The sequence below is a fragment of the Zonotrichia leucophrys genome, chromosome 4 (genome assembly GCF_028769735.1).
Source record: "Zonotrichia leucophrys gambelii isolate GWCS_2022_RI chromosome 4, RI_Zleu_2.0, whole genome shotgun sequence".
NCBI classification, from domain to species: Eukaryota; Metazoa; Chordata; class Aves; order Passeriformes; family Passerellidae; genus Zonotrichia; species Zonotrichia leucophrys.
In genome coordinates, this window is record NC_088173.1 from 43,832,861 (window position 1) to 43,860,583 (window position 27,723).

General features: G+C 42.9%; 1 protein-coding gene across 4 annotated transcripts; it reads right to left on the bottom strand.

Annotated features, from left to right (window-relative positions):
- Positions 1-66: 66 nt before the first annotated feature.
- On the bottom strand, positions 67-26,374 carry MTHFD2L (methylenetetrahydrofolate dehydrogenase (NADP+ dependent) 2 like). Of its 4 annotated transcripts, none has more exons than XM_064711495.1 (8): positions 26,258-26,374; positions 22,879-23,063; positions 22,457-22,579; positions 17,694-17,846; positions 16,884-16,991; positions 13,157-13,249; positions 9,054-9,179; positions 67-1,688 (listed from the first exon to the last, which is right to left on the bottom strand). In XM_064711495.1, exons 1-8 carry the CDS (start codon positions 26,362-26,364, stop codon positions 1,576-1,578), a joined length of 1,008 nt encoding a protein of 335 aa, XP_064567565.1. In that variant the 5' UTR covers positions 26,365-26,374; the 3' UTR covers positions 67-1,575. The 4 variants fall into 4 exon arrangements, with proteins under 4 accessions (XP_064567565.1, XP_064567563.1, XP_064567567.1 ...); XM_064711493.1 differs by lacking the exon at positions 26,258-26,374 and adding an exon at positions 25,354-25,604; XM_064711496.1 differs by lacking the exons at positions 67-1,688; positions 26,258-26,374 and adding exons at positions 8,650-8,839; positions 25,354-25,539.
- Between the last annotated feature and the right edge of the window lie 1,349 nt (positions 26,375-27,723).

Below are 27,723 nucleotides of genomic sequence, written 5' to 3' on the forward strand. Positions count from 1 at the left end.
ACAATAAACAAAGGAAGAACACAACCATGCCCCAAACCACATCAACAGCCTCCAGCAAGACCAAGGTAACAGCAAACAAGTTTTATTCCATCTTTCAGACATGGGTTGATGAGTCCAAGTACAGTCTCCATAGGTGCCTTCATCCTCCTACCACTTACATTACCACATAAATTTATATTACCACCTACATTTAAAAAGACAAGCATCTGCACCATTGGCATTGTATATTTAGCAATAATCCTGTCAAACTTGTGCAAACACTGTGCTAGAGCAAACTCAAAATCCATCACAAGAACAGTGAGCATGGAAAGGATGCTCCACCTTGACTTATCACAGTAAAGGCATGTTCCCCTTTAACAGCAAGGGAACTTAACCACAGTCTTTTTCCTTCCCCTTCCAAGTTAACTATAGCCCAATAGCAAACACCTATGGCTCCTGATGAAAATAAATCAGTAATCCTGGTGCAGATGTAGACATCCTAACTGTCTACCAGTGCCTTCAGTGGGAACATCAGCATGCACACATTCAGCTGAACTGGCATCTCAGCAGTAACTGTTCTAGATCCATCCAAGAAACAGCTTTGGGAATAGAGGCACACTGATCTCATCCCATGTGCTCTTCTCTAACCAGCAAAATACTGTGGCCATTGAAGGCGAGGCTTACAACATGGATTAAAAAAAGCCCTCTTTATGCAGTTTTGAAAAATAAGAGAATAATTAAATGGCTTAAAGTTCTAACACAAATATTTCATGAGGGATAAAGCTTTGGTTTTCTCCTCCTCTTGATCTCCTGCCACACATAAATGTTGTACATATAGAGAAGTTTTAACTACATTCCATTCAATTCCAATCAATTTGATTCCATTCCGTTCAATTTCAATCAAATTCAGCCCAAGCAACTGGCCAGGTTTGAGGGGTTTTTATGAGATGGCAGTATTAGGCACCAAAGCAATTTGCCCAGACATAGAAAAAAAATAACTCCAGTCTCAATTCTAGCTACTTATTCACGCTTACCTCTTGCAGGTGTTTCAAGTCAGAATTTCACCAGCATTCAAGCTTGACTCTTTTAAAACATTTACTGAACATTCGCATTCATGTCAACATTACTGCCTGGCCACTGCTGGCTCTACTCGTTCAAAAAAAGTATTTAAAGACCCTGAACTACATCCAGAGTGCTTAGTGACCTCAGAACCCAAACCATGTATTTGAAAGATATTTAGCATGTCTTAGTTTTTATATTGTTTGAACAGGTCCCAAGTGTTTACAGGACCTTGATAACTGCCCCAATACATAGGTGAAGTTGTAATTTATGCTTCATTCTTCATTCTCCAACGCATAATTGGCCACCACCACCAACATACCCGTGTAGGCTGCATTCTCCAAGTCGATTTTGCTCACAATAAGTCAGTAGGAGGAAAGACAAAGTATCTGAACATTTTATAAACCATCAGATTTAACATACCTGACATGTAAAAATAAATACAAGGTAGAAATAAATATATTTATAGTAAAAAAGTGTTTTGTGTATCAATAAATAGAACAACCCAGATTCTTCTTCCAAGGTAAACCATTTGCTCTAGTAAATGAGCTTTTTAGCAACCAGGAGTGTGTTCTTCAGAAGCATTGCAACAGTCATAGGTCCTACCCCTCCCGGCACCGGAGTGATAAAGGCAGCCTTCTTCTTCACTTCTAAGAGAAAAGAGAAAAAGGCATTGACTAAGAACACTTCCAAACCTTTTTTCCCAGATAATGCAGGAAGGGCTGTGACTGGCAGGTACTGCAGGGAAGGGACCAGCCAGGGCAGGGATGGAACGGGGCCAGCATCGGGGCTGCAAGGTTCTTCTCCTAATGTGAATGTATCACCCAGGGCTAGTTCTGGGCCAGGGCTGCACAACCTGTTCCAGCTGATCTACCTGCAGCACCTTGCCCTCTCCCCATGGCAGCACAGGCACTCACACAGCCTGTGCTCAGACAGATGGAACGTTAATCCCAAGGAATTCTTTTGGTAAGGTAAAATTTCTGCCCATGTGACACAGCTGACCAGCTGTCCCAGGAACATCTGTGTGACAGGTGGTCAGGATGAGCCCAGGAGAGCAGCATGGACATGCATCACACCCATCTGTCAGCTGGGACACTGCACCTCCAATATCCAGGAGGGCTATGGAAGGTGGGGATGCCATTCTGTAGGTAAGGAGGCGACCCCCCCGCCCCCCCCCACAACTCTGTGTTCCTGAGGAGCAGCACGCAGAGCACGAGATTGCTGGAACTGCTGCCATCCACAGCAGAGCAGCAGCCAAGTCACCCAGTCAGCCTCTGTCCCCCATGTGACAGAGAGCACACAACCAACACCACGAATGGTTTCAAGCATCAGCATATTTAAACTCCCCAGTACAACCTTTTCTACCCTGCTTCTCACATGTACAACACCTGTATGGCCTTTTACTCCTTTTTGATTGGTCAATGCACCTCAGCATTCCCTGCTCATTTTCCTTTAATGATGTTCACCTGTTTTACACAGCTGCACCCCATTAGGGATGAGGCTCAGCCACAGCCCCACTCCCTCAGTCCCATAATCTGTTCTCCTACACCACAAGCTATAAAGACACCCTGAGATCATAGAAAGAAACTTAAAACTGAAGAGGGAGAGAGTACTATTTTCTGTTTGATTTGTTTTTCTGATTCACACTATAGACAAGGGCAAGAGTTTTCTTCAAGGAAAAAAAAACAATTCTAGTGGCAGAATTCCCATTGCAATTTCAGCTGGAAACACTCAGCTCCTCCAGAAAAGACATTTTTAAAGATCAGTTTTACTAGGGTGCCTAGGTTAAACCAGGATGCAAAGGGGCAGGTTCTTTGTGAAGTATCACAAAGGAAAATCTTACCAAAGCAGCTCCAACCATTAGTCATGTTAGACTATTGAAATTCAGTGTACACTTTAAGTGCATTTAAGTTAACCTGTTTGTATGAGGAATTCATACAACACAGCAATAAATCCTGGCTTGATCTTCTTATCTACTGTGCAAAATGCCATTGATCAGAATTACAGGCTGTTGCCAAAAGAGTTCTGCTCAACTTTGTAGGAGCTCACCTTGTTAATACTGAGAGTCAGGGTTTTCTTAGGGCACCACCATGAGAGGTTTTTGTTTGTTAGTTTGGGGCTTTTTCTGGCTTGCTTAGTAATAAGTTCTTGGTAAATCATTTCCCACTTACAGAAGCTTTGCTTTTTCAAAGACTAACACACAGGAGACACCTAAGCAAGCATAACTGACAGAAACACATTCCATTTTACTGAAGTCCCTACAGAGCAGACTCTGCCTGCCTATCAGAAGATGTTAAGAGACTGAAAACTAGGCACCTGGCTTTGGAACAAACAAGATCACTTGCTACTGCTTTTAGGGTATTTATCTTGACTCTCTGGAATCTATGTGGTGCTCAACTGTCTGTCAACTGAGGAATAAGATCTCAAAAAAAAGAAATATTACAAAAGAATTTGAAAAATTGGACACTGGGAGTTTTGGAAAATGATATTCACTAGATTTGAGGAGCCAGACATAAATGAAATTATTAAAATGCTGTCTGAACGTCCCCTATGGCAGGGAACTCATGAGAGCATTTGCAAAGTCAACAGCAAATATCTCGCTGAGTTAAAGAACAGAAGATCAACCCTCACTGAGGAGAGCTGGTAAATACAACCAGGAGGGTTTTAATTACCCTGTTGACTGGCACCACCAGGTAAACTCTTAAAATATATGGAAAGGAAATCAGGCTACAATGTGGTTTTTCTTCAGATGTAAAATTCAACAAATTTAATTAAGATATCATATGACAGTTACGTCTCAATATTCTCAAACAAACACTTAACCTTTTTAATAGTAATACTATTTTGAAGTACATACCATTTCAGAATGGTGCTTAGAGTTAATACAGTTACTATGAGTTTTCAGATTAATGTCATAATTATTGAAATGTACCCACATCTGAAGAAAACACAGCCATTCACACAGAAAATACTGTAGGCACTTTAAACTGAAATATGATGGTTTTCATGGCAATGTTACCTACCTCTTTTTGTGGTGTTATTCAAAGTACTCCCACCTGACCTACAAAGAGGACAGCCCACAACCAGACCTTGTCTTTCCTCAAGAAAGGCTTTCAATGCCTGTCAGGTCACTATCAGGTAGAGCACGCATTGCCTGTGGTGTCAGTAACCCTACCCAGCAGGAAACACACAGTGCACTGTTTTCCCAAGTTGTTGGGGAATTCCTCTGCCCATATTATACCATTGTGGAAATCCCTGTGGAGAGGCGTGGCAGAAGCCAAATTTTTTGCCAGTTAGCATAAAACCACCCAGATAGCTCATGCACAAAAGCTGATCCAGATTTTTGAACACACAACAGGTGTCTGTGCTGGGGAAATTGCCATCTGATAAGTTTCCATTGGTAAGAGTAAATACAGATATGGTGAGTGCAATTTTCCAAGATGAATTCCAGCAACCAAAGGGGGGAGATAGCTTGGCCTCAAAAACGTCAATAGACTTTCCTGGTCAAGTGAAATAGGCCCAAGCACAGTTCTCAGACACCACGTAAATGTGTGACTGATCTCATGAAGGCAGGTGAGCTGGTGTGCTGTCAGTTCCATCAGGTCCTGCTTCTGCTTCTCAGGAATGAAGTAACTTTCAGTTACTTCAAAGTAAAAAAGTCCACAGCTTTTCTCCTGCTTTCTCCAGATGGGCCCTGGTCTCCCAGGCCTTCCCCTGACAATCTGGAAAATGCAAATCAGACACCTATGGGGGAGGAGCTGCTGTTTTGCAGCTTCTGTAGAACCTTGAAATCTTCCTTTGATTCTTCAGAAGAAATGAAATGTAGATTGTTTCCTTGAAAAACAGGATCCACTGCTTTGGAGACAGCCCTTCATTCCTAGGTTCCTTTAAAGCTGAGGACATCAGACACCTAATAGGGTTAATCACACAAACCAATGGCAAGTCTCAACCTGAAGGCAGCTCTGGGTCCTATGCATCTGCATTAAGTGATGCAGAGCAATTCCTGCCTAAGCACTGTTTCCACACGGCTTTACGAGTCCCTGTAAAGCTACACCAGATCCCTGCAGCACTGCCGAAGTGTGAAATCACTGCTCAGCAGCCACACTAGATATCCCATGTTCTGCTCCACATGTTCTGGGATTCTTCTCACTATGCACTGTGGGACACCAACCAGCAACCATCTACCCCATTTCTCAGAGTTCCTGCTTTTTCTCATCCTTGTTTCTCTTATTGTAGCTATTTTAACTGCAATATAAAGGAAAACTAAGGAATTCTGGTGCAGTGCTGTAATTCCAACAGTGTGTATCAGTGACACTGCTGAACAAGACCACCCTCTTCTGTGCAGGAGAACCTTGACAGGCCATGCAGCAGCTCACTGACCCCAGTTAGCCAGCAGCCTACTGGCTTCTGTCACAGCCTAACACCAACCTTTTGATTCATTCCTTGCAGTCATGGAGCACAATATGCAATGGTTCCCCTAAGGTCTGCAGGGCAGCGATGTGGTGATGTGATCACACAGACTGGGCTCTTCTCCATGGCAAAATAAACGCCAGATCTTTGAAATCAACTGAGAAAGGAACTAACTAAAGTTATAGCAAAAGCACCTGGAACATGCACATTCTGTTTCTGTGACCACTGTTTGGGAAAGCTGCACAGGGAGCTAGTTTGGAAAAGATTCAAGGAGTCAGGAGCAGCCTATAGCCAGGCAGGTACTGCAATGAACGCGGAGAGGCAGCAAACACCGTCAGATGCAGTGGCTGTCACAGAGGCCAGGTTTCCTGCATGCTGCTGCCAAGACACACCTGAGGACCACCACTTCCACCAATTCATTGGAATTGAAGACTATGGTGGGTAATCCTATTTAGAGAAAATGCATAATATAGGCCCATCACCTCAGACCACATCAATCACCTGTTGGAGCTCCCTCTTCTGCTCTTCAGTGCTGGCAATCCCTCCCTGCTCATGGTGGCACCAATTCTCCACAATCTTTCACACTGTCCAGTCAGAAAGAACAGTTCTCATGTGTAAAGCCCTCCACTCACATCACAACTGCATCACCTAACAAAAATCTCACACAAAGGATACCTTTTCTACATAGGCATCTAATCAAGACTGAACAATCAGCACTGCTGTTTGTCAAAAATCTGGAAGGAATTGTAAAGAAATACAAGCAACTTCGGTTTCATTGGTATTTCCAGTTCCACTTGCACAGGTGAACCACTACTGCAGCGTGTTAGTAGCCTGCTCAACCAGTTACTCCTGGAAATGATGCTCCACCCAAAAGAGCTGTTTCAGCTAAATCTTCTGGGTAAGTTGTTGCTTTATTTCACGTTCCTGGTCCTTGTAGCCCTCCTCCTCCCTTGGTATTATAGTTGTGGCAACAAAAGCGTATAAAACAGGGCCAAGTGCACCCACACATGCACTAGGCTGCTCAGAGAAACAGATCTCCCTTTCTGTAACTGAAATTTGCTGCCCAAAAGCAGCTAAAACGGCACTGGGGATCACACAGGGATGCCACTGCTTCTCCTCATTCCTGGCACTTCACTCTTCCTCCTGATGCCTCCACAAGGGAGGACAGCCACTCCCCAGAGCATAGAATTCTTAACATAAATTAAGAAAGCAGGGATTCTCCATATGCTGTGGTAGTTTTACATGAAGAGTAGCACATGCAGTTCCATTTATCCCTGCAGTATCAGGCTGGATAACTCAGTGCTTGGCAGTGACCTCCACATGCACAGTGTTCTCCTGTCTTGCTCTTTTAGATACCTGGGAACTGCACAGTAAACTATTCTGGACCAAGCAACTACTGGTTTTTGATGTGCACGCAGTTTGGAGTGTCAAAATAAAGAGGACACGTGGGGAAATGGGAAATCACAAATACTGCTTACTAAAGGCATTCCGTTAATTTCACAAATGTGTACACTGAATTCAACAACGAAAGACACAAAAAAGAAATTAAATGCATCCTTTAGTTGTTAAGGAGATAAAAATAAACTTCAACTGTCTCACCTACCTTGCAGAGATTAGAAGATGGGATCCAAGTACTTGCAAGATAAGCAACTGAATCAAAACACCTTCCACCCACCTAATAAAATTAATTTCCACTACAGGAACATTTCAGCCAGATGACCTGGTGAAGGAAGACATTTCCCTCTAGTTTTTGTAAATGAAATTTGAACTCTGATTGGCCACTTAAACCTCTCTCTCCGGATTTTTCTCCTAAAGAAGTGGATGAAGAGACAATACATACTGGTGGGCTATGTGATGTTACACAGGGGCCACATCTCAATACAGCCATTTATGTGCCTAGCCTCAACCTGCAAAATCCATTTCCACTCAGGCTTAAATAGAGTTCCAACCAAGTGATCAAACGGGAAAAGGATAAAATTATTTGCTACACAAACTTGCTGGCTTGTTCCATTTCCTAACTACCAGATCAAGTACTTGCCAAGGGTGGTTTACTTGCTAGTCTTCAGAACTGTATACACTGGGATGATTTTTGTTGTTGTTAAAGATTCAGTGAAACTTTCACCGATACCAATGAACCAACAACAGCTTCCCTTTGGCAATGCACAGAGAAATGCTACTTGTAACTGCAGTGGCATAATCCAAGCTGAAGTTCCTCCCTCTTTTTTGGATCTTCCCTCCCCCCAGGTGAAATCTCGAGAACAGCCCACAGCAGACATGATGAGACAGATACAGCACATTGCTGAAACTCTGAATCATGGCCTTGCCACTGAATCTACACCTTTATTGCAGGCACAAGGTCCCGTGTTTGAAGAGAAATAAACAAGAAGGATGCAGGTTCACGTGAAACGTTCCCAAAGTTCCCACAGCTTTTGTACTCCCCTACCTGCTAAAGCCAACCAAATACCTGGAAACTGTCTGTACTTTAGTTCAGCTCTGAAAACAGAAAATAGAACCTTTTCTTTGTGATACCACAAATCAGGCAGGATAAGGGGGAAATTTTTTTTTCAAGCTGTCCTCCAAAAGGTTTCTTTTCCTGGAGCCCTGTTGCACACATCCAGTTACACATTTCCAAACACATTCCAAGACAGTCGCTCAGCTATACTCATGCAGGTAATTTCACAGACTTTAACAGACAGGTAACACGCATGATGAATAAAAGCAGCAGGGAACTAAGGGAGTGATGTAATTAGAAATACACACAGCTGGCTAAAACCATTCTGAATATAATTAAGCTTTGAAACATTATGCCAGCCAAGATGTTAATAACTGTGGAAAAAAAACCTGTGGGTGATTTTCATACTTATCAAAACAAGGAACTGTTGAGAACCATTAATAATGTGGGTAAATGCTGTCTAAGCTTCCCACACTCAACCCTGCCAATAAGTGCAACAATCCTGCTATTCCAGTCTGGAGCTCCTCCAGAGCAGAGATATTTAATCAAGTTACATTGTGAACTTGCTCTGCAACAAGTTAAACATAAAAAGATCAATATGTAACAACAATTTTTATCTGTAAGGCTTGCCTGGACTAAGATGTTAAGCACTTTAGACGAGCACACATTAAACTTTAGCATAAAGCATATTTCTAAAGCCAAGTTAGCATTTTCACAGACAAGTGTAGAGGAGGAGAACAAAAGGAGGCTTTGAGAAGCTGTGGTTTAATAAGTTGCTACAAACAGCAGGAGACCCTATGCTTGAGAAAGAGCAGAAATTGTCTTCATTGATTACTTTTCAAACATTCCACAAACTCAAAAGATTAAAGGAACTGGACACAGGCACCTTCTACACCACTGCCAAAGAGCTCATCTGTGTCTCTTCGGGGTTGCTGGTACCTGTAATTAAAAGTGACACTTTGTCTCCTAACTAACAAGCAATTTCTTAATAGCAGATAGATTTTTGTTCTTATTTAAGTAAACACATTATAAAAAATTCCTGAAAACATAGTCTTATTTGAAACACTGCCTAGTCCAAAAACTTACCATGAGTGAATGCTATGAACTTCAATATATTTATCCAATGGATTTGTATAAAGAGTGTTTCACTAACCTTCAAAGTCCACATCACCAACTAATTTGGTTTTTCCTGTAAGAGGATCATGGATATGGTTGATGCCTACATCAATCACAGCTGCACCTTCTTTGACCATATCAGCTGTAATCAACTTTGGGATACCTGGAATCATAAACACACATTTCACTATCCTGGCCAGGCAACCTGAAGTTATCACTTTTGAATGATATCAAGGGGTGTGCATGCACAGCTATGCATGCACAGAATAGAAATCTACAACACTGAATATTTCTTGGTACACCCCACACTGAACACAACTATTCATCAATTGCACACTGTTTGTAACCACTACTAGAGAAAAGAGGAAAAAAAACCCACAAAAAACATCCCACCAGAAGTTGTGCCATGGGATTGGTTTTGGGCCAAGAAACACACTCAACCAGAAGGAAATTTCAACTGTTACAGTAATCCAGCAGACAACACTGATCTTCCACAGGGACAATGGACCATTTCTTGCTCTTTACAGCAATTTGGGAGACTTCTGCACTTGTCCTGGGAGACCCACCCCGGGCACTGCAAACTTTATGGGCTTCTTCATCTCTGTGTGGGGTCCTGGAGTAGGAGTATTTGGCTATTGAAAAATTCCACCTGAAAGTGCCACAACAAACCACCTCATCTTTTTTCATATGCACCATATTTCTCCAGCACATTTAAATGTGAAGCTTCTTGATACTCATCACAAATATGTGCTTCAGTGGGGACCCAGAAAACCTAAAAGGTCACTTCAAAGTCTAGCTAATGAAATGTATCCATGGCCCTATGACTCCTGTCAGGAATTTCTTCCCTACCGTGCAACCTCCAACTTTCAGTAGTGGGAATTTCCAAACTAAATATTACAACTCACCTTGCTTCTTGAGCAATGCCATCAGCTTTTTGTTCTGAAAGCAATGTTAAACTACCTCCAAAAAGAGAGTCTGAACTCCCCTCTCCCCATCAAAGCAGCTTTCTCTCAGGTGGGGAGAAGGCGAACAGGAAAAGAAACCAAATCCATATGGGTTGAAACTGCAGTTTTTTGGAGGGAAGGGCTGGTGTACAAGGCTCTGGCTCCATGTGCAGTGCTGAAGCACTGACACAGCCATTTGGATACAGACAGTACCAGGACACTCCTTGCTCTCCATTTCTCACTCCCCCATAAGATACTTGCTTGAAACTCTGCTTCTCATGTTGAGCAAGCCAAGATCACAAACTCTTTCCTACCTTGTTTGATAACATCTGACTGCATCTCCTTCATCCCAATCTGATGTAATCCATGGTAACCTGGCTGGTAATTGGATAATGCTTCAGCCTTATGGGGGTAAATGATCTGTGTGTGATAGGGCTGCAAGTATATTAATGGAAGCTGCACAGTTACATGCTTTGTAAAATGGTTTGATAATAAGCCAAATACTTAATAGCAACAAATGAACTAACCCCCAAACCAAATGAGCATATCTAGCTACTTAAGCCTGCTTTACATACCAAGTAGGAAGGGATAAACATTAGGGTAGGTTCTCCTAAACTGCACTGAGTGAAGAATATGGAAAAACTTTTCGTTGGCAATTTTTGCAGAAAATGATGAATCACATTTTAAACAAAGGAAGAACAAGGCCCTACCTAATCTGAGTTTAGGTGCAAGAACTGTGAATTTCCAAGGAAGCTAACCAGAATAAAAGGTCTGATCAACCAGCACTTCCGACACAAGAAGACCACAGATTATGTCCTGAGGGACAGCACAAGCAGTCCAAGCAGAAGTTCGTCTGGAATTTGACACAGTCACTACTTTTCCTGTTTATCCCCCCTCCAAAACGTGGCAGGCAGATGAGCCCTGTTTCTCCCAGCAGACTGGAAAGCCCAGAGAGCAGGAGCAGCAAACTGACTGGCTCCAGAGTCCTGCTGCTTCCATCACAGCCTTGCCTGTCCTGAGGTGGCTCTAGGAGCACTGCTGGGTAAAGCTGCACTTGCACTGCTGCCACGGGGCTGGGCTGATGGCAAAAAGAACAGACTCCATGGGATGTCTGTACAGGCAGGGAGTACAGGCCAAGGGGGCTAACTCCTGTGGCGAGATACAAAGTGTCAGGTGTGCTTAACAGGAAACAATGCCTTAGATAGAAATCCAAAAGCTGCGTGGTATTGAAAGAAATTTTAGGGAGGAGTAGGCTGGACAAAAGCAGCCTGTTGGAATTTAAGATGCAAGGAGTTGGGTAGGAATAAGAAGGAATCAACTGCATGGATAGTTTCAATCCAAATCAGGAAAATTGGTGCCCCAAGCCTGGGGGCAAATGAGAGACAGCACACAGAGCCAGATCTTCTTACTTTCAGGAGTAAGAGAAAAGAAGCACCTGATCTGAAGTACCACCAAAACCATGAATGCAAGTGAACAGGAAAGCACTCAGAGGTGGAACACCAGATCAGAAGGGACTCACTGCAACAAGTCACCAATCAGGAGCCAGGATGCAGATGGCTCTTGCAAAAGTACCACACAGGAAAAGGAACCTTGTTCTTCCAATGCAGGCACACACAAAAAAAAGCTCTCTTCTTCTGCACATATTCTGCAGGGGCCTGTAAAAGCAGCTGTTCCAACCTGGCAAGGTACAAGTTGCAAGAAAGGCAACACTGACTCAACAGATCACCCATTTCCGGGGAGTGTGTGATCCCAGAGGTAAAATGGGCACAGTTCTCATGCAATAAAAGGAAGCTTGAAGTGATTCCACCTTTCTAAAACACAACTTTCCCGAGAGCACACACCAGGGCAGGGCCGAGTCCTGTTTGCACAACCTAGCCCCAGGTTTTTTCATCATTCCAAGTATATCTCAAGTTGTGTAATGAGTGTTGTATCATGCTCCTGTTACAAATTATAGAAGGAAAATAATGTGAAAGGTAAACATGGCTGAATGGCTACCGGACCATCTAACTCCAAACATAAACAATGACAAACCGTGTTCAGCACAGAAATCAGAAGCAATGATTAAACTGGAAGCAGTGAATTTGGATGAAATGCCACTGGTTTACTTCCAGTTAGCACACCATTGCTGTCTTTTATTCACAGTGGTGAATTCTGGTCAGGCCCACAGTTGAACAATTAGATGTGGGATAAATAAGTTGTTTCTTGATCCTGGCCTGCCAGCGAATGTTAAACCCTGAAGGCAAGGGCATGTCACTTCAACATGAAGTGACAAGTTTTACACAGGTACCTGTCTGTCTTCATCTAGAAAATAATAAGGAAGTCTTGGGTCTTCAGGATGAGAAACAGGAGGAAAGGGAGCAGAAAAAAGGAAAGACAATCCTCTTGTAGTCCAACAAAACAGTACAAGAGAAGGATGATACCCCTGAGCTGCAATGGGACCCAGAATTTTACCAAGGTCATACTAAGTTGGGTCACTTGATTTTTTAAAATTAATTTGTATTCTACTTCAAATACATGTAAACAAATAAAAAAGGCTACTTAGAAGCAGAGTTCCTTTTGTTTCTTTGGGACAGATTAGTTAAACCCCAAGTATTTCAGTTTATGTTGCTTTAAGAGTACAGACACTGCTCTTTCAGTCCCCTTCCTCTAGGCAATTACCATTGTCTTTCTCTTGACATGATAATTGTAAAGGAAAAAAAGCCCCAGCCATTACTAACATTTACCCAAACCTCCAGTTAATTTGGCAAGGTTGGCCTTAATTCTAACAGTGGTGGAATGATACTGTGGGCATACGAATACAGGCTCCAGCTGATTTAAAGAAACCCTCCTGTCAAAATTTAAATGACTCATGATTTTTCCATGGCACAGAGAATGTTTTAATTTACATAATTACACCTGTATAAACTATGCACTGACTAGTTCCCAATCTTGAGTTCACTCCAAAGTCTCCCTAAGGGAAAGGTGTCGCATGTGACAAGAAGCAGTTTATGAGTGTGCAAATGTGAAGGGCAAGAACAAAGAGCCAAATCACTTGCCCTTCCTACAGGGAGAAATCCTACCTACTGCAACACCCTCAGCAAGAACTGATTATTCAGTGAGGTGTGAAACAGCCAGTGCCACAGACACAGACTGCAAAGTCCTCTTTTCAGAAGGTCTGAAATACTGCAATTGGAGCATCAACACCAACCAGCATTACCTGCAGCAACTATTACTATGTCAGCAAGCTGTGTATGGATCTTGAGCTGCTCTTTTGGAGTGTATCTGTGAGTAATGGTCACTGTAGCATCACCTGAAACAGAAGAGAAAAACAATTAATTGTCAGATGTAAAATACTATAAAAAGCACAGCATTTACCCTCAGGTGCAAATTATTTACTTTGGTACATTAACAACAGAACAGATGATCAGATTTGTCTCGGGATGTGACTTTTAAATCAGCATAGGCAGAACACTCACAAGACTTGCTGCTCACACACATGAAAAAACATTTGATCTTAAAAGTTCTCATAGGTTGAATTCATTTATGTACTGTGGGCTCAACTCCCTTCCATGGGAAAGGAAAACCTTCCATGGCTTTGTTACATTCAGTGGAATGCCACAAAACAAACCCAGCACAGAAGCCAGTGTGTTTTACCAAGGTCAGTGTGCAGAGGGTGCCACATGACTCAGCTGTTTGCCACACACAAACTTCAACACAAGACCATCAGTAGAAGCACAAGAAGCACACATAATAAACTCTCCTGCTAAGACATGAAAACCCTTGTGATGTTTGGAGACACTGAGGAGAGACCACAACATGAGCAGTCACAGGGAGAGGGCCCAAAGGCTCATACTGCATCCAACAGCAGGGTGCTATTCCCTTAAAGGCTGCCCAAGCAAGCAGAGAACAGCTCTCCAAGAAACTGCTGCCAAGCCTTTCTGTAATTATTTTTACTGCACAGTGTTCAGGTGTTACATACCCCCATCTCTGCCTTCCGCTCATCACAGACACCTAGGCCATGTTATTTACAATTAAACTGAAACCTTTTGCCTTCCCAGACATGCCCATCACATCTGCTTCCTTTGGAATGTGTCTGACTGGTCTAATCTGTGCCTCTCATCTCTCTCAGGCATCTCATCTTCAACCTTTCTGTGCCCTGGCCTCACTGCTCTCTCCCCTCAGTTTTTATGCCTCTTCTCCAGGCTCTACAGTGCACATTATCTCCCCAAAGACAAGCAGATCAAAATATTTGCAGATGACAAAACCAGAAAAGTACAGGCTGAAAAAAATAGAGGAGTCTTCCAATACCTGCTTTAAGCAAAAGAAGTATGTCTCACCCAAAACCACAATCATGACTCAGCATAAAGGTTGAGAAAAACCAATGGATAAAAGCCAAAGTTACAAGGTTATCTCTGAGGAATAAAATAGGTGCTAATTTGTCTGTAAAGTTTTAATGTGTCTGTAGTCAGCTCCTGAAATCAAGCAACTGCCTTCACTACCAAAAATGAAAGGAGAAAAAAAAAGGGGAAAAAAAAGCCCCTACCTTGAGAATAGCAGTCCAGAAGCTTACAGACACCTCAGAAAGGGGAGGTTTTCCATTTTTTTTGTGATCATGCCCAAACAGAAAATAAACAACTACTTTTACACTGCTACTTCTGTGAAAGAAGAGGAATATATTTAACAATTAAGATTCCACATCATACTCCCAAGCCAATTCTCTAGCTTACAAAACAGAGATAGTCTCTTGACCTACCAACACAGAACAGTATTTATTTTGGAAGGGGTTCACATAGCTTTTCCATCTGATCAGATATTGCCACCTGCAGGACATGAGTGCATCTACATATGAAACGTCACAAATTATGACAGTCCCCAACTTGTAATTTTTGTTCATAATCTAGAAAGAAAACCAAACAAAATGCACAACAAAAAGTAGTACCATGTATACCCACCCCTTGCATCATTTCTCAATTGTAAAAACATTAACCAAATCAGCCCAGTTGATGAAAAAACCTCTTTCTTGACTGATAACCTGAGAAAGGTTTTTCAGCATCTTACTGTAGTTCTTCTCTAGTCCCTATCCTCCCGAGTTTCAAAAAAGGAAAAAAAGCTGAAACCATGGCCTGGCCCCCCTTCCTTTTCACATGCCATCCAGGCCAATCTCTCGCTGCTCAAAGCAGAAATTAAACCCAAATGCAAAAGATGAACTTCAAGGAGAGCCCCATCTGTGAGTCAGGGAGGAAAATTCCACCAGATTACCCCAAATACAGAATTATTTACCATCATATACACAGCACATAGACACTTAATGCCAGCTGATTATCAGGAGTACACATTCTTTTGTTTTCTCATTGCCAGCTGTTTTATACTGTGTGCCAGCACTCAGCAGACTGGGAAACTATGAAACTACCTGACAAATAAATCCATTTCTTCAGATTAGGCAAAGAACTTCCATGAGTTAACTCTTTCTGTATCCAGGCTCCAGTGTCAGCAAGGGACCATGAAGATTCTTCTGTCCCTGCACCAAATACGTGACATACCTAGAACCACTGGCAATGCCTGCAAGCAGGGTTTCAATCAAAGCCTTCTGACGTGTCAGGAACCACAACTTTAGCAGAAGACCATGAAGCACCACAAAAATCTCATGGACTGACCCCCCAAACCAAGCTGCACTACCAGACAGTCAAACAGGAACTAGAAAGCCAGGATACAAGACAACAAAACTGAGCCGTGGATCCAATCCACTCAAAAGCTGGAAGCTGCAAACAGTATTCAGTCACAGCTAGAATCTGCCCATGCAGCTGCTGAGGGTTTTGCAACAAGCTGCTGAAAGCATCACAGGTCACTAGGTCCCCTCATTTCCAGGTGGGAAATGTGTAAGTAGTTTGTAACATGACCTTGTGTTCTACCAAGCCTACTTCAAACGTCAGCTGCACTGCCAATAACAAATGTCACCCAATATTTGCAGCAAATGGCAAAAATGCTACTAATTTCCGTGGGAATGAGGATGAGACCAGAACTATGCAGCAATGGTAATTACAATCCAGGCACTGAGAGAAGTTCCAAATAGCAACTTTCCCACAGAGGCTGAATGGAAAAACCAACTCTATGATTAGTATAAAGCTTTTAGTGTTTTATTATATTAATAACAGATTTCACTCTGCTCCAATTAAACAGGCCTGGAATTAAATGTCCATGTTCACCTCATTTGTGGATACCACCACAGCAGTTTCTAACATCAAAATGAAGCAGCAAAAGGGCAGCATTCTATCTAAGCTATATTTGTTTTAATTTCTACAGCACCATTATAGCAGCACATGTAGGCTTCTGTAATTAGGATTCCTTAAAAATATTTCCACCACAGCACTCAATTTCCAGGGGGATATAAACTGCACTGCAGAAACACTCCCCAGGCCAACAAGTAATCATGGTACTCACACTGTAGAGTTCCTTGGTTGGTGATTCAGGTACTTTTACAAGCAACACCTCACTGACATAGCACAACTCAAGGGTCATGCCACACTTTTTTGTTTATTCATACTTAAATCTGTGTGTGTACATGTAGACATATGTGTACGTGTGCTCACTGGTGCATGACCAACAAAATCAATATTGAACAAGCATGAGGGTAAGGCATATAAACAGCTACATGGTAAAAACATCACAGGAGCCTCTGCAGCTCTTCAAGGCTATGCTCAAGGATCACTTGAAATAGTAGCTGTTTCAAATGGAGGAAGAAGTGATGACTTAACACCAGAAAAAGTCAAGTCCAGAAACTGCTCTCCTGAGAATAAGGCAGGAAATGTGTTAGCAAATTTATTTTCTTGGTCTGGTCAAAAGTATTCAAAAGTGTGGAAAGCTTGGTCTTAAATCTGAGTCCTCTAGCCAGCTTTATTTTCAGGACTTCACAAATGGAAACATTGGGATAACATTCCTGGACTTACCTCCAGGCCTTTCATGCTCTCCATCAGTATGTAAAAGCATTGAAATAGGCATTCCAACATTTTTGGATCTTCCGGCTACAAGAACATTTTTTCCAAATGTTTGTATTCCTTGCAGGGAAAAAAAAAAGTAAAAAATTATATTCCAGTATTTTGATATATCTAAACCCTTCTTCTCAATCCCCACAACAGAATTATTTATGGTTGTGGATTGCTGACATCAACACGACTTGAAAATCCACAAGGCTGAATTTGAGGGATGAATCCACAAAACTTTCAGCTTTCACCTCAGAGAAAGAAAACTGACAGCTCATTCAGGGTACCTGAATCACCCTTAGCAAAGACTTAATTTCCTCAGTCCAGCCACAACAGGAAGTATTTATGTCTACCAGTAAGGACACGTACATGGTAAATAAAAAATTACAACTATTGAAAACATATGCATTTTCCCCCCTTCCAGTACTGAATTAAGTGCTCCCATTTTTTATTCTTGTTTTACTCCCTTCTCTACAAGAGCTTACGCATCCCATCTTTTATTTGACAAATAGAACAACAACAGCACCGAAAATTTCCTGCAAAACTACAAAACCCAGAAATTTACTGAAGTGTTCCACCAAATACTACTGTCTACACTTAAATAATAGCTGTGCTAATGGCACAAGTGGCCATCGACTTGGCAGCTCCTTATTCAGATTAATACTCTAAATGTTCGTTCTTCAATCAGCCCAACGCATTTAGAGAACCCTGACCCTGAGTTGATCCCTTGTTCACCTCCCAGGACAAGAAGAGTTCCAGGAGAGGAGAGTCTCTTACCTGTCCTTTTGATGATCTCCCAGACAGCAGCAGCGGTGGCAGGGATTATGGAAGGCTGATCCAGGCACAGCCGCCCAATGTTCATGATATGGAACCCATCCACGTCCTTCTCAGGGGCGATGGCATTGCACACTGTCCGCTCATCTATGTGATCTAGGAGACACACAGCCCTCAGCTACAGCTCCTTCCCTTGTCAGGTGCTATCAATGCATCATCACACAGCCCAGACCTGGCCAGGGTGATCAATTACTGCTCTTCATTGAGCCAGCTACACTGCCCCTAAAGGCAGCTTTACCTTTTCAAACAAACACTTTACTGAAGATTAGGTTAAGCCATTTGTTACAGTGTTGATACAACAGACCCTGCCAAAATATGAGAGCCCAGTATGCAGCTGAGAATGAGGACAGTAACTATTAGAGGAAATATTTAAGGAAGTAATTTCTGCAACCTGGAATTCTTAAAACATGGAATGACTCAAGAAGTCCAACTGTAGTAGGAGTCTTTGTAAAATATATGTATTATGTAAATGGCTGTGCCCCAATCCTAATTGTTCTAAATGAGCTACAGCTGTGAAGTCCTTAACTGGACTGTGCCACAGCAGCTGTGGCTCATGAAGGCAACTGGGATAAAAGGGGGTGGGCTTTGCAGTTAGGGAGAGTCTTGGAGGAGCCCTGACTGTGAAGGAATAAACAACACTGCTGAGAAGAACTGCTCATAAGGCACAGGACTCTAGAAATATAACAACAGCAATATGAATGCAATATATAACAGCTATATGAGTACAATACCCAACAAACCACAGGAGAACAGTTACATGCATTTTTCTGGTTTCCAAGCCCACAGAAGACACACGAGCTAGTTTTTAAACAAATTAATGGAAATCTCAAGCTGAAGTAAGTTTGAAGGTCTAGCTGTCCTTTTCCAACAACACTTTTTTTAGTCAACTGTTCATCAGTAGGACCAAAACACAGTGTACTTCATGAAAAAAACCAAGAAGACACCAAACTGCTTGATATTGGTGATCTCAAAACCCTGAATATGGCTTAAATGGCATTGCCTGCACAAATTTTGTATTCATGTGTACTCATACTAAACATTTTTCATATGCACTGATACAAGACAGTTCTGTAACTGCTTAAAGCTTACACAGCATAAACATTAGTATTGATTATGAAAAAAAAAAGTGTTTGCCAGAGCTCTCCCTGCAGAGTTACAAACCCAAGCATAAACCTGGAATACATAACACCACAGAGGAACAGCTCCACAAAACATCCCATACTAACCCAAAAAAGCAAACTGGGCTTAATGACTGACCCATGGGCTGCTGAGAGCCCCATAATGGCACTGACTGACCCAGGGCCTGCAGCAACCCAGACCTGCTGAAAGGTTTTGTTTGGGAGAAAGGCAAGCTGACCCCCAGAGCAGGTAGATGGGGCGAGAGCCACTGACCCTCTATGAGTTAATGACCTATTTGTTACTGAACCTCCTGGGAATTTGGTTGTTCCTCCCCAGCAAGAGTGAACCAAAGTACTTTCCCCTAAACCCGACAAGTAGGCTGAGGGTTTATCATTTCCATCTCAGAGCAATTGCTTTTTGCATCCCTTACATGACCCACAACCTGAACAGGATCCTGCAACTGTGTGGCAAAATGTCCCAGTGTCCAAGTCAGAGAGCAGTACAGGAGGATTAAAAAAACCAAATAAAGGAAAATATGCATCAACAAGGAAATTCAGATGTTGCCAGTAAAATATTTTAAAGACATAAACAGGATGTTTTAATTTAGTAGGTTTTTGTGGTTTTCCATTAAAAGGAGGTAGATAATTAAAAGATAAGCATGCTGTAGAACTTAAACCATGCTAATCTCCTGTTAAAAGATTTCCAATTAGAAAACCCCTACAGTTAAACCAGGCTGCTAAGATTTACAGTTTAATTCTCCACTTTATGATGAGAGCAAGTTTGCTTTTGAATCCTAATGAGAAAAGACTGCGGAAATTAAGATATTAAGTACATTGATGAAAGAGTCTCTCAGAACTGAAACTTGCCTCACAGAGACTGAAAGCAACCATAACCCTGTTTTCGTGTCAACTTGGGAATTAAAAAGGAAAACAAAACCAAGGAAGAAATTTGGAGTAACCTATTAAATGGCTTTTGCAAAAGAACTTGTTACCCTTAGGCAAGTCAGTTGTTCTTCCAACACAAACTTGGCAGCCATGCTTTTCCTTGTGCCTAGGATGTGCAGAACACTGCTCTGAAAAACACCTCCTCCACACTGTCTTTAGCTTCCCAAAACCTGACAGATAATGGACACAACTATGTTAAAGGAAAAAAAAAATCATGCTTTACATGGATATTTTCAACACTCAAAATTGATTTGCAGAATTCCAGAGCAGGATTTACAGTACTGGGAGGAAATGCTGCTGCACAGCTGGGGACAAGAGAGCTGTGAGCCAGAGAAGAAGCTCACACATGCCTTCTTAATTTCCAGAGGAACAAAATAATTTCTTAATTATCTTACTGTCAGTCTCATAAAACATGAGCTGATACCCATACAAATTCCCTTGCTGTCATTACAAGCCACTCCTCTTCTCCCTTTTTGGCTGAACTTGCAGGACTACACTGGGCATCACTGGCCAAGCATTTGCCCACAGAGAAATTCCTATTTACACAACAACTGCCTCTGGTGCTAAGACATGGAAAATAAAGGCTGGTTTTCAAAAGGGAAGAGTATTGAAAATAATAACATAGTACAAAAGGCATTTGAAAAAAATACTGCATGGATTTTCATCATCTGTCCCAAATATATTAATATTTTGTGGCCCTCTCCCAGGCAACTCAAACCAATAAAAAAGGAAAATTTCTAGAAAACTATCACAAGAAAGGCACTCAAAAGTGCACAGAAAATAATTTCTCCTGAGGCAAAGATTACAATCCTCAAAGTTAAGTTGCCCCAGCTTACAATAGTGCAACAGAACAAAGCTATTTCCCTTTTTAACCCAAAGTTGATCAAAAGCCACACCTTATGTAGTTTACTGCAAAAAAGTCCCAAACCCCACACCACAACCGCAGTTCTGGAATAAGCAGCCTCCACTGACAGAGTTTTCACAACTTCTGAGCTTTGTCTCCTTCCATTACATCTTAGTCACTATAAAGATATAAAGATAAAATTTGGAAAATGAGCTAACTTAGCTTTTAACCCTTTAGTTTATTAAGTTCCTTCGAGAAAAAAAAAAAAAACTACTTAACACAGCAAGAGCTTACTGAATATTTCCAGTTCATGACAAATTGCACATTTTACTTTACTATACAGACACTGCAATATTGACAAAGTTCTGCTATGGATTAAATTGTTCTAAAGCTTTTCCTACCACAAGCAACATCTGTGCCTGTCTGCTAGGTTGGAGGGAGGCTAATTAGTCTTCATGTAGTCATTGTGTCACTTCTTGGGAGGAATCTCCAAACAATTTTAGGACTAATCCTTACTTAAGGACTTGAGCACTTCAGCACAGAAGCATCAAACAGTTCAACTGACACAGCTAGAATTATCATCATGCTTTTTTTCTTTCCTCATGTTGACCAGGTTTAAAAGAAGTTCTGAAGACCAGACTAAAAGAAGTTCTGAACTGTGCACTGATGAAAGCAGACTTTAGCAACCTGATATTCTCCTAATAAATGCATTTCTGTGAGTGGTACCTAACCATTCCCCTGAGTACCCTCACCAGCAAGACACATGAGACATCTCATTTTTAGGGAACACTGGGAGTCCAGTGTACAAGCCTACTTCCTTTGCTACAGGTGTCAGACAGGATGATTCCCATCCCCAAGCTGCTGGTGCTTCATCTTCTCCAGTTCTCATGGCTGCAATTAAACTCTGTTAATTACATCACCTGCTGCTGCAAATCCCTGTCACTGGGAGAGATGCTCCTCCAAAGGAAAATGCCCACATTCCATCAGCTCCTACCTTGAAGGCCTGGACGTGGCTCCTGACTGGTGTTATTCTCCCACCTTGTGGCGAACTTATTTCACTACATGGCCCATTTTGGGCAGCTTTCATGTACTGCCAAGTGCAAACCCTCCTCACCATGAGCACTGCTGCTTATTACAAATACAACCAAAGCATTTTTTCCTTCATAACACTCAGTTTGGCTGTTTTATAGATAAAAAACATTTTCAGTTTAGTTCTTTATTTCTCTGCAAGTTTTATCCCTGAAAAAATACCACTTGGCCAACTACTCCCCAGTGATATTTCAGTGAGATTTTATTAGAAATTAAGAGAAGGCAAATAAAACCCCAAAAATTTAGTCAAGGCTTTTTAGCACAATGCTCACCTGGAACATTAGGACCAACAATGAAAACAAATGTTGAATGTTTAAGGCAAAACCTGGAATCGCTATGAGAAAGACTAGAGCATCACCTGCTATGTATCATAATGCTGCATGATATAGAGAATGAAAGCATAAAATTCAAGGCAAACCAGTGCAACAACTGCAAAAAAATAAAGAAGATTAAACCGGATAAATTAAGTGAAATGCCTTGAAACACCACTGTGACAGATCACTAAAAAAGGCAACTCTTACATATGAAATTATTTTCTTTAAAATGAACTGCATATTCAACAAAAAACACCTCACCCAACCCTTCCTTATGCAGATCCTCTTTCAAGACTTTCCTATGGCCCTAAGGTACACTTGCAACCCAAAACTATTTAACTCTTTCCTCTTATATGGACCATGTAATATGAGAAGTGGGACAAAGATGCCACACACCTGGGAGAGGCAGCTGAACTAATAAGCCACTAACTCTGGAATCCTTGTTGAGTTTTGCTGTCATATCCAAGAGCTCGTCCTGTGAAATGTCTTTAGGCCTCAGTATGATCTCACTAGAAATGCCTGATAAAAACAAAAGACAGAGGACATGTCAGAATAAGAACACAGAGTGATCAGCTTAGTCATTTAGTCCAAAAATCATTCTGATTATTAAGAACTGTTTCCAAACACAAAATGACACTTGCAGCACCCATTCAAATCACATTAAAACTACTTTCTCCATACATCCATGCAATCCCTTAGGTGCATCAGAACACATGTAGAAGAAGTTGGTGCAAAATTAAATTAAGACACTAAGGCGATTCCTCCTGCTTTATTTTTTTCTCTTTAAAGCTTACTAAAGGAAGACTCATATGACATACCCACAGCTGCAGCTGCCTTTATCTTGTTCCTGACATAGATGTGACTGGCTGGATTGTCTCCTACCAATATGACAGTGAGGTGAGGCCTCTGGTTGCCAGCAGATATCCACAATTCCACATCCCTTCGAACTTCTTTCAAAACCTGGTGTGCAAGCCTCGTCCCTGAGATAACAGCTGCTTCATCACTACAAAGATAAAAAGGTACACAGTACTTAGGGCTAAAATTGCATCAGGAAGAAGGCACCTTCAAGTGTGTACTCTACTATTTTCAACACTCCCAAATGTTTTGATTCATGTAGTGGTACTTCAATTATTACTTCAAAAACCCTAAAACACTACAAACCTACACAGGAGAAGAAGTGCTTTCCCACTTGTCACAGTTGAGATGGCCACAATACACTAAGTATCACCATACAGTTTCAGAAGGCTTTCAGCACTCATCCATACACAGTGACACCATGGCTCTTCAGATGACTCTGTGCCCTTACCCACACAGAGTAACAGCACACAACTCCAGAAAGCTGCAAGCCTCTGCTCTTTCTTGTTCAGCCTTTTACACCCTCATGTTCATGCACTGCACCTGTGTGCCCTCTGCTCCCTGTGGTGATTGGCCAGTGCCCCTGGGCACTCCATGGCTGTTCCCTTCAACAAGGTTCACCTGCTGCTCACAGCTGGAGCCCACTGGGGATGAGGTTCAGCAGCCCCACTCCCAATTCCACAAACTGGGTGCCCACATCCACTCTCTTACCTGAAGAGTGTGGATGTGCCATCAGTGCACTTGGAAGAGAAGCTCACCAGCCACAACTCATTTCCCAACACACACAGCCAGCCATGTAAATGTACATGAACTCCTGCATTTTGGAATAAAATATGAGGATGGTCTTACTCCCTTAAGTTTTACTTTACCCATTTCCCTCCTCAAATTTCCCTAAAAATTGATTTGATGTAGCATTATTTACACTATTTTCTGTCCAAGCCTCAAAGATGTAGTTCTCATATTTCATAGCTGATGGGAAAGGAGTCAGTACATAGCACTTCTCACATCTGTAAAATATAAAAATAGCAAATACTGAAATACGTTGATGCTTCTTAGGTTTAGAACCTAGATAAGTCCTTTGATGGCTATATCACACAAGAACTGCATGAATAAATTAAATCACTGCCTGTACAGAAAGCTTACACTGCAGCAGGCTATTCAAGACATTGAAGCTAAGTCATGAATAATTTATTATTGTAAATTTTACACACATTAAAACATTGACCAGGTGTTGGCAAATGACAGGTTTAATGATAGATTTGTGACAGATTTCATGACCAAGTTAAAATGACAGATTTAATATGTGTCACTGCACCATCCTGTCCCACTGTCATCCCACCCACCCAGGGATGCTCTTACTCTGAACCCACCATGGATTTACCACAGAAAATTCTTCTTGTTTATGAACCCGGTGACTTGCAGGCCATGACACAAACTAAGATCTGCACTGCTATTTTAGATCAATTTGTACTCTAAAAGCCCGAGATCACATCTAGCATCACAGGACAGGACATGTCCCACACCCCATAAAAACCTCTGGAAAACTATTAGTGCAGGGACATCTGCGTTTTGCAGAACTGGAAAAAACAGTTACTAGCAGCGTAGCACAGAAGTAGAATATGCACTGGTCCAGAAATACAGCTGTTTCTCCCAAAACTGACAGAATCAATACCAATACACAGAACATCCAAGGGGTCAGATGCTTATCTCAATGGCTGTTCAGCTCGCTGATCTTTTCATTCTTGAAATCACAAAGACAGTGCTCTCAGCATTGGCACTTGTGATGTGCTGAACCTCTTTAGTCAGCTTTCAGGCAGGTCTTAACACAATTACATGTAAATGAAAAGGTTCATAAGCAGGAGCTCAAACAGACCCTCCCTTGCAGACCCAGGCAAGAGCTCAGAGCTGCAGTGCTGCAAAACCAACACCAGAATCCATTTGCAGACAGCACAATAAATTAAATGCAGGGGGTGATTACTGTCCGGACACTGATCCCCAGCGCTAGAAAGCATGCCCTGTTTGCCACCAAATGATAAATATACACGGCAATTCTGTCTAAATCTTTAAGGTATCAGGAGCAAGCAAACTCGCAGACCTCCCTCAGGCAGGGGGCAGGAAGGTCACATTGCGAGGGGTTTCTTCAATTTCAAGGGCACCGCTTAAATCCCCAATGGATCACCAAGGCCAGGGCCACGGCCCGCTCGCCCCCCGCTCTCCCGCTGCTTCTTCCCCGTTTCCCCGGGAAGAACCGCGGAACTCAGCGGGGATCGGAGGGCATCCGTTCCGAAGGGCGATCGCGGGGGGCCCGAGCCCGCTGATCCCTCAGGCGTTCCCCGCCCTTTGGACCCGCCGCGCCATGAGGGGTACGAGGATGAGGAAGATGAGAAGGAGGAAGGAAGGAGAATGACGAGGAAAAAGACCCGATCGGCGCAAGGTACCTGGCGGCGCTGCGGGGGAAGCTGCTGGCGTTGCGAGCGAGGGTTCGCCACCGCCTCAGGGGCGCCCAGCCCGGGCGCAGCAACGCGGCAGAGGAGGAGGAGGCGGAGGAGAAGGACAAGGCTGTGGCGGCCGCCGCCGCCATTTCGGTCGGTCCCCACCGACGGAAGCGGCGCCGCAACCAAGCGACGGCAGGCGGGGCCACCGCCGGCACCGGGACCGCGGCCAGAGCGGGCGGAGCTGGGGACGGCTGGAGCTGAGGAATCTGCGTGACAGGGATTTGGAGCCTCAGGGTACAGCAGGAGCCGCGCAAAAGATGCCTTGGCTGCAGCCTTTGGCTCCCGTGAGCTGCTGTTCCCGTCGCAATTTGGGGTGGGTAGACACAGAGCTCCACGGACAAGCATCGCTGCTGCCGCTCATAGTTATTCCCCGCACCCCCGTGTTTTCTGAGGGGAAAACTCAGGGAATCGCTTGCAGATTGCATATTGGTGACTTCTGTCATGTTCAATGGCAGATTTTATAGTAAAAAAATCGCCTGTGCAGAGCGGAAGGAGTAAACAAACCAAGATCTGAAATAGCATTTAAAAAGCATGCCAAAATAACAGCACTCTCACCAGCCTACTGACAGCGGGAAAATTCCTATATAAAGCTGGGAAAAGCTTTGGATGTGTCAACTTAGTGAGGCTTCATGCTCTGCTATGGTCCTGGCAAAGATTCTGACAAGTTAAATGTTTCCAAAAGCAATGTGGCTCAGGTGCTTCCACAGACAATGTGCATGCTGGGTTTTAATGGCTTGCCCTTTCTAAAATATTATTCTTATCACATTATACCCTGGATAAAAACACGCCATTGTCCGCCCACCCCTCAGCTCCGCCCGTCCCTCAGCATCTCCCGGCCACCGCTCACCGGCTTCGGCTGCTTGTCCCGGCCCTTCCCCTCGTCCCGCGCTTGCGACCCCGCTTCCACCTGTGGGGTGCGGCCGACATGGCTGCGGCCTCCTCAGGGCTCCTCATCCTGCTCCACGCTCCGCTGCTCCCGGCCTGGGCGCCGCTGAGGGGCTGGCGAACCTTCCTTCGCCTTCCTCCCGGAGCCCCGGGCCGGCTGCAGCGCCAGCAGCGCCCCTCGCAGCGCCGCCAGCTACGCGGCTCCCACCGGGGAGGTTTCCTCCTCGCTCCTTCCTCCTCACCCTCCTCGTCCCCCTCACGCTGAGGCGGCAAGCGCGGGGCGGGCGAAAAGGGCGGGAAACGCCTGAGGGGACTCCGAGGAGCATTTGATCAGTGTTTGGTGAGGGACCTAACGAGGCACAAATGTCCTGGTTTTACTTTCAGAAGACGCGAAAGTTCAGCCAGGGTAAAGTAGAGACTTTCAAATTTCAGGCACAAACTCTGTGCTGTTAAAAAAAAACCCAAAACCAAAATCGAAAAAACCAATCAGATTAGAGTCGGGAACTCTGCAGCTATGGGACATTAATGCTACAGCGTGTCTAATTCCCACGAAGAATATGGTAACATTGCGAAGGTATAGAAGGGAATACCAACAATATGTGCATAACTCTTTGGAGTTTATGCAACTTTCAAGAGGCTTTGGAAAAATAACACACACTTTCAATAAGGAAAATGCCACAATCTTAGAGAGGCTTATATAGGTGACATCAGCAATGCAACACGTTTGCTGAACTTTTAATATGAAAAGCACATTGAAAATTGTGACCTGACATAAATTTTCTGGGGCTTTTTTTAGTTATGTGACTGACGTGGAGAGAAGTTAATTTCTGGGATTGTCTACAAATGAGTGTTATCCCAAATCTTTAAATCATCTGGTGAGTGATCTGTCAGAACCAAAGTCAGCTGAAGAATGGTTTGGGGCAAGTGACAAGAGGACAGACATAACAGGTATGGGGATTGCTGGGAACTTCCGTGTGGGTTTGATTTGTTTTAAATTCACAAAGACATCTTTTGTTGACTTCAGTAGCAGCGCTAATTTCATCTGCATACCCAAGTAAAAGAAACATAAAGTGCTGGGCTTGTTTTGATGATTTGTTATCAGAGAAAAAGAACTTTAATGTGTGATTTTCTTCCCCCTCCCCCCCTTTAATAGAATAAGCTTTAAGGTGAGATCCTCAGGAAGATCCCCTTACCACACAGAATTTGTAATGCGTGCTTAGACTACACACTAGAATTCTTGGCAACATCTGTAATTCTTAATCATTCTTATAGAATTACCCAAAAGACAAGTTAAACCAAGTTAAAATATGTCAGTCAAGCTTAAGAGAAGCTGAAAATCCCTGTTCTCTTGCCTAATGATGGAAACCAGTGAAAAAGTCAAAATAGCACACACTTCTGCAAATATCTGACAGAATTTGGAGACTGTCA

Bases quoted from the DNA above. Each gene is read 5' to 3' on its own strand.
- MTHFD2L (XM_064711493.1), bottom strand. From the start codon at position 25,496: ATGGCGGCGGCGGCCGCCACAGCCTTGTCCTTCTCCTCCGCCTCCTCC. The intron at 22,580-22,878 runs GTATGTCATATG...TGTTTTTATCAG, and splicing joins AAAGGCAGCTGCAGCTGTGG to GCATTTCTAGTGAGATCATA. The intron at 13,250-16,883 runs GTAAGTCCAGGA...CTTCTGTTTCAG, and splicing joins AGAGCATGAAAGGCCTGGAG to GTGATGCTACAGTGACCATT.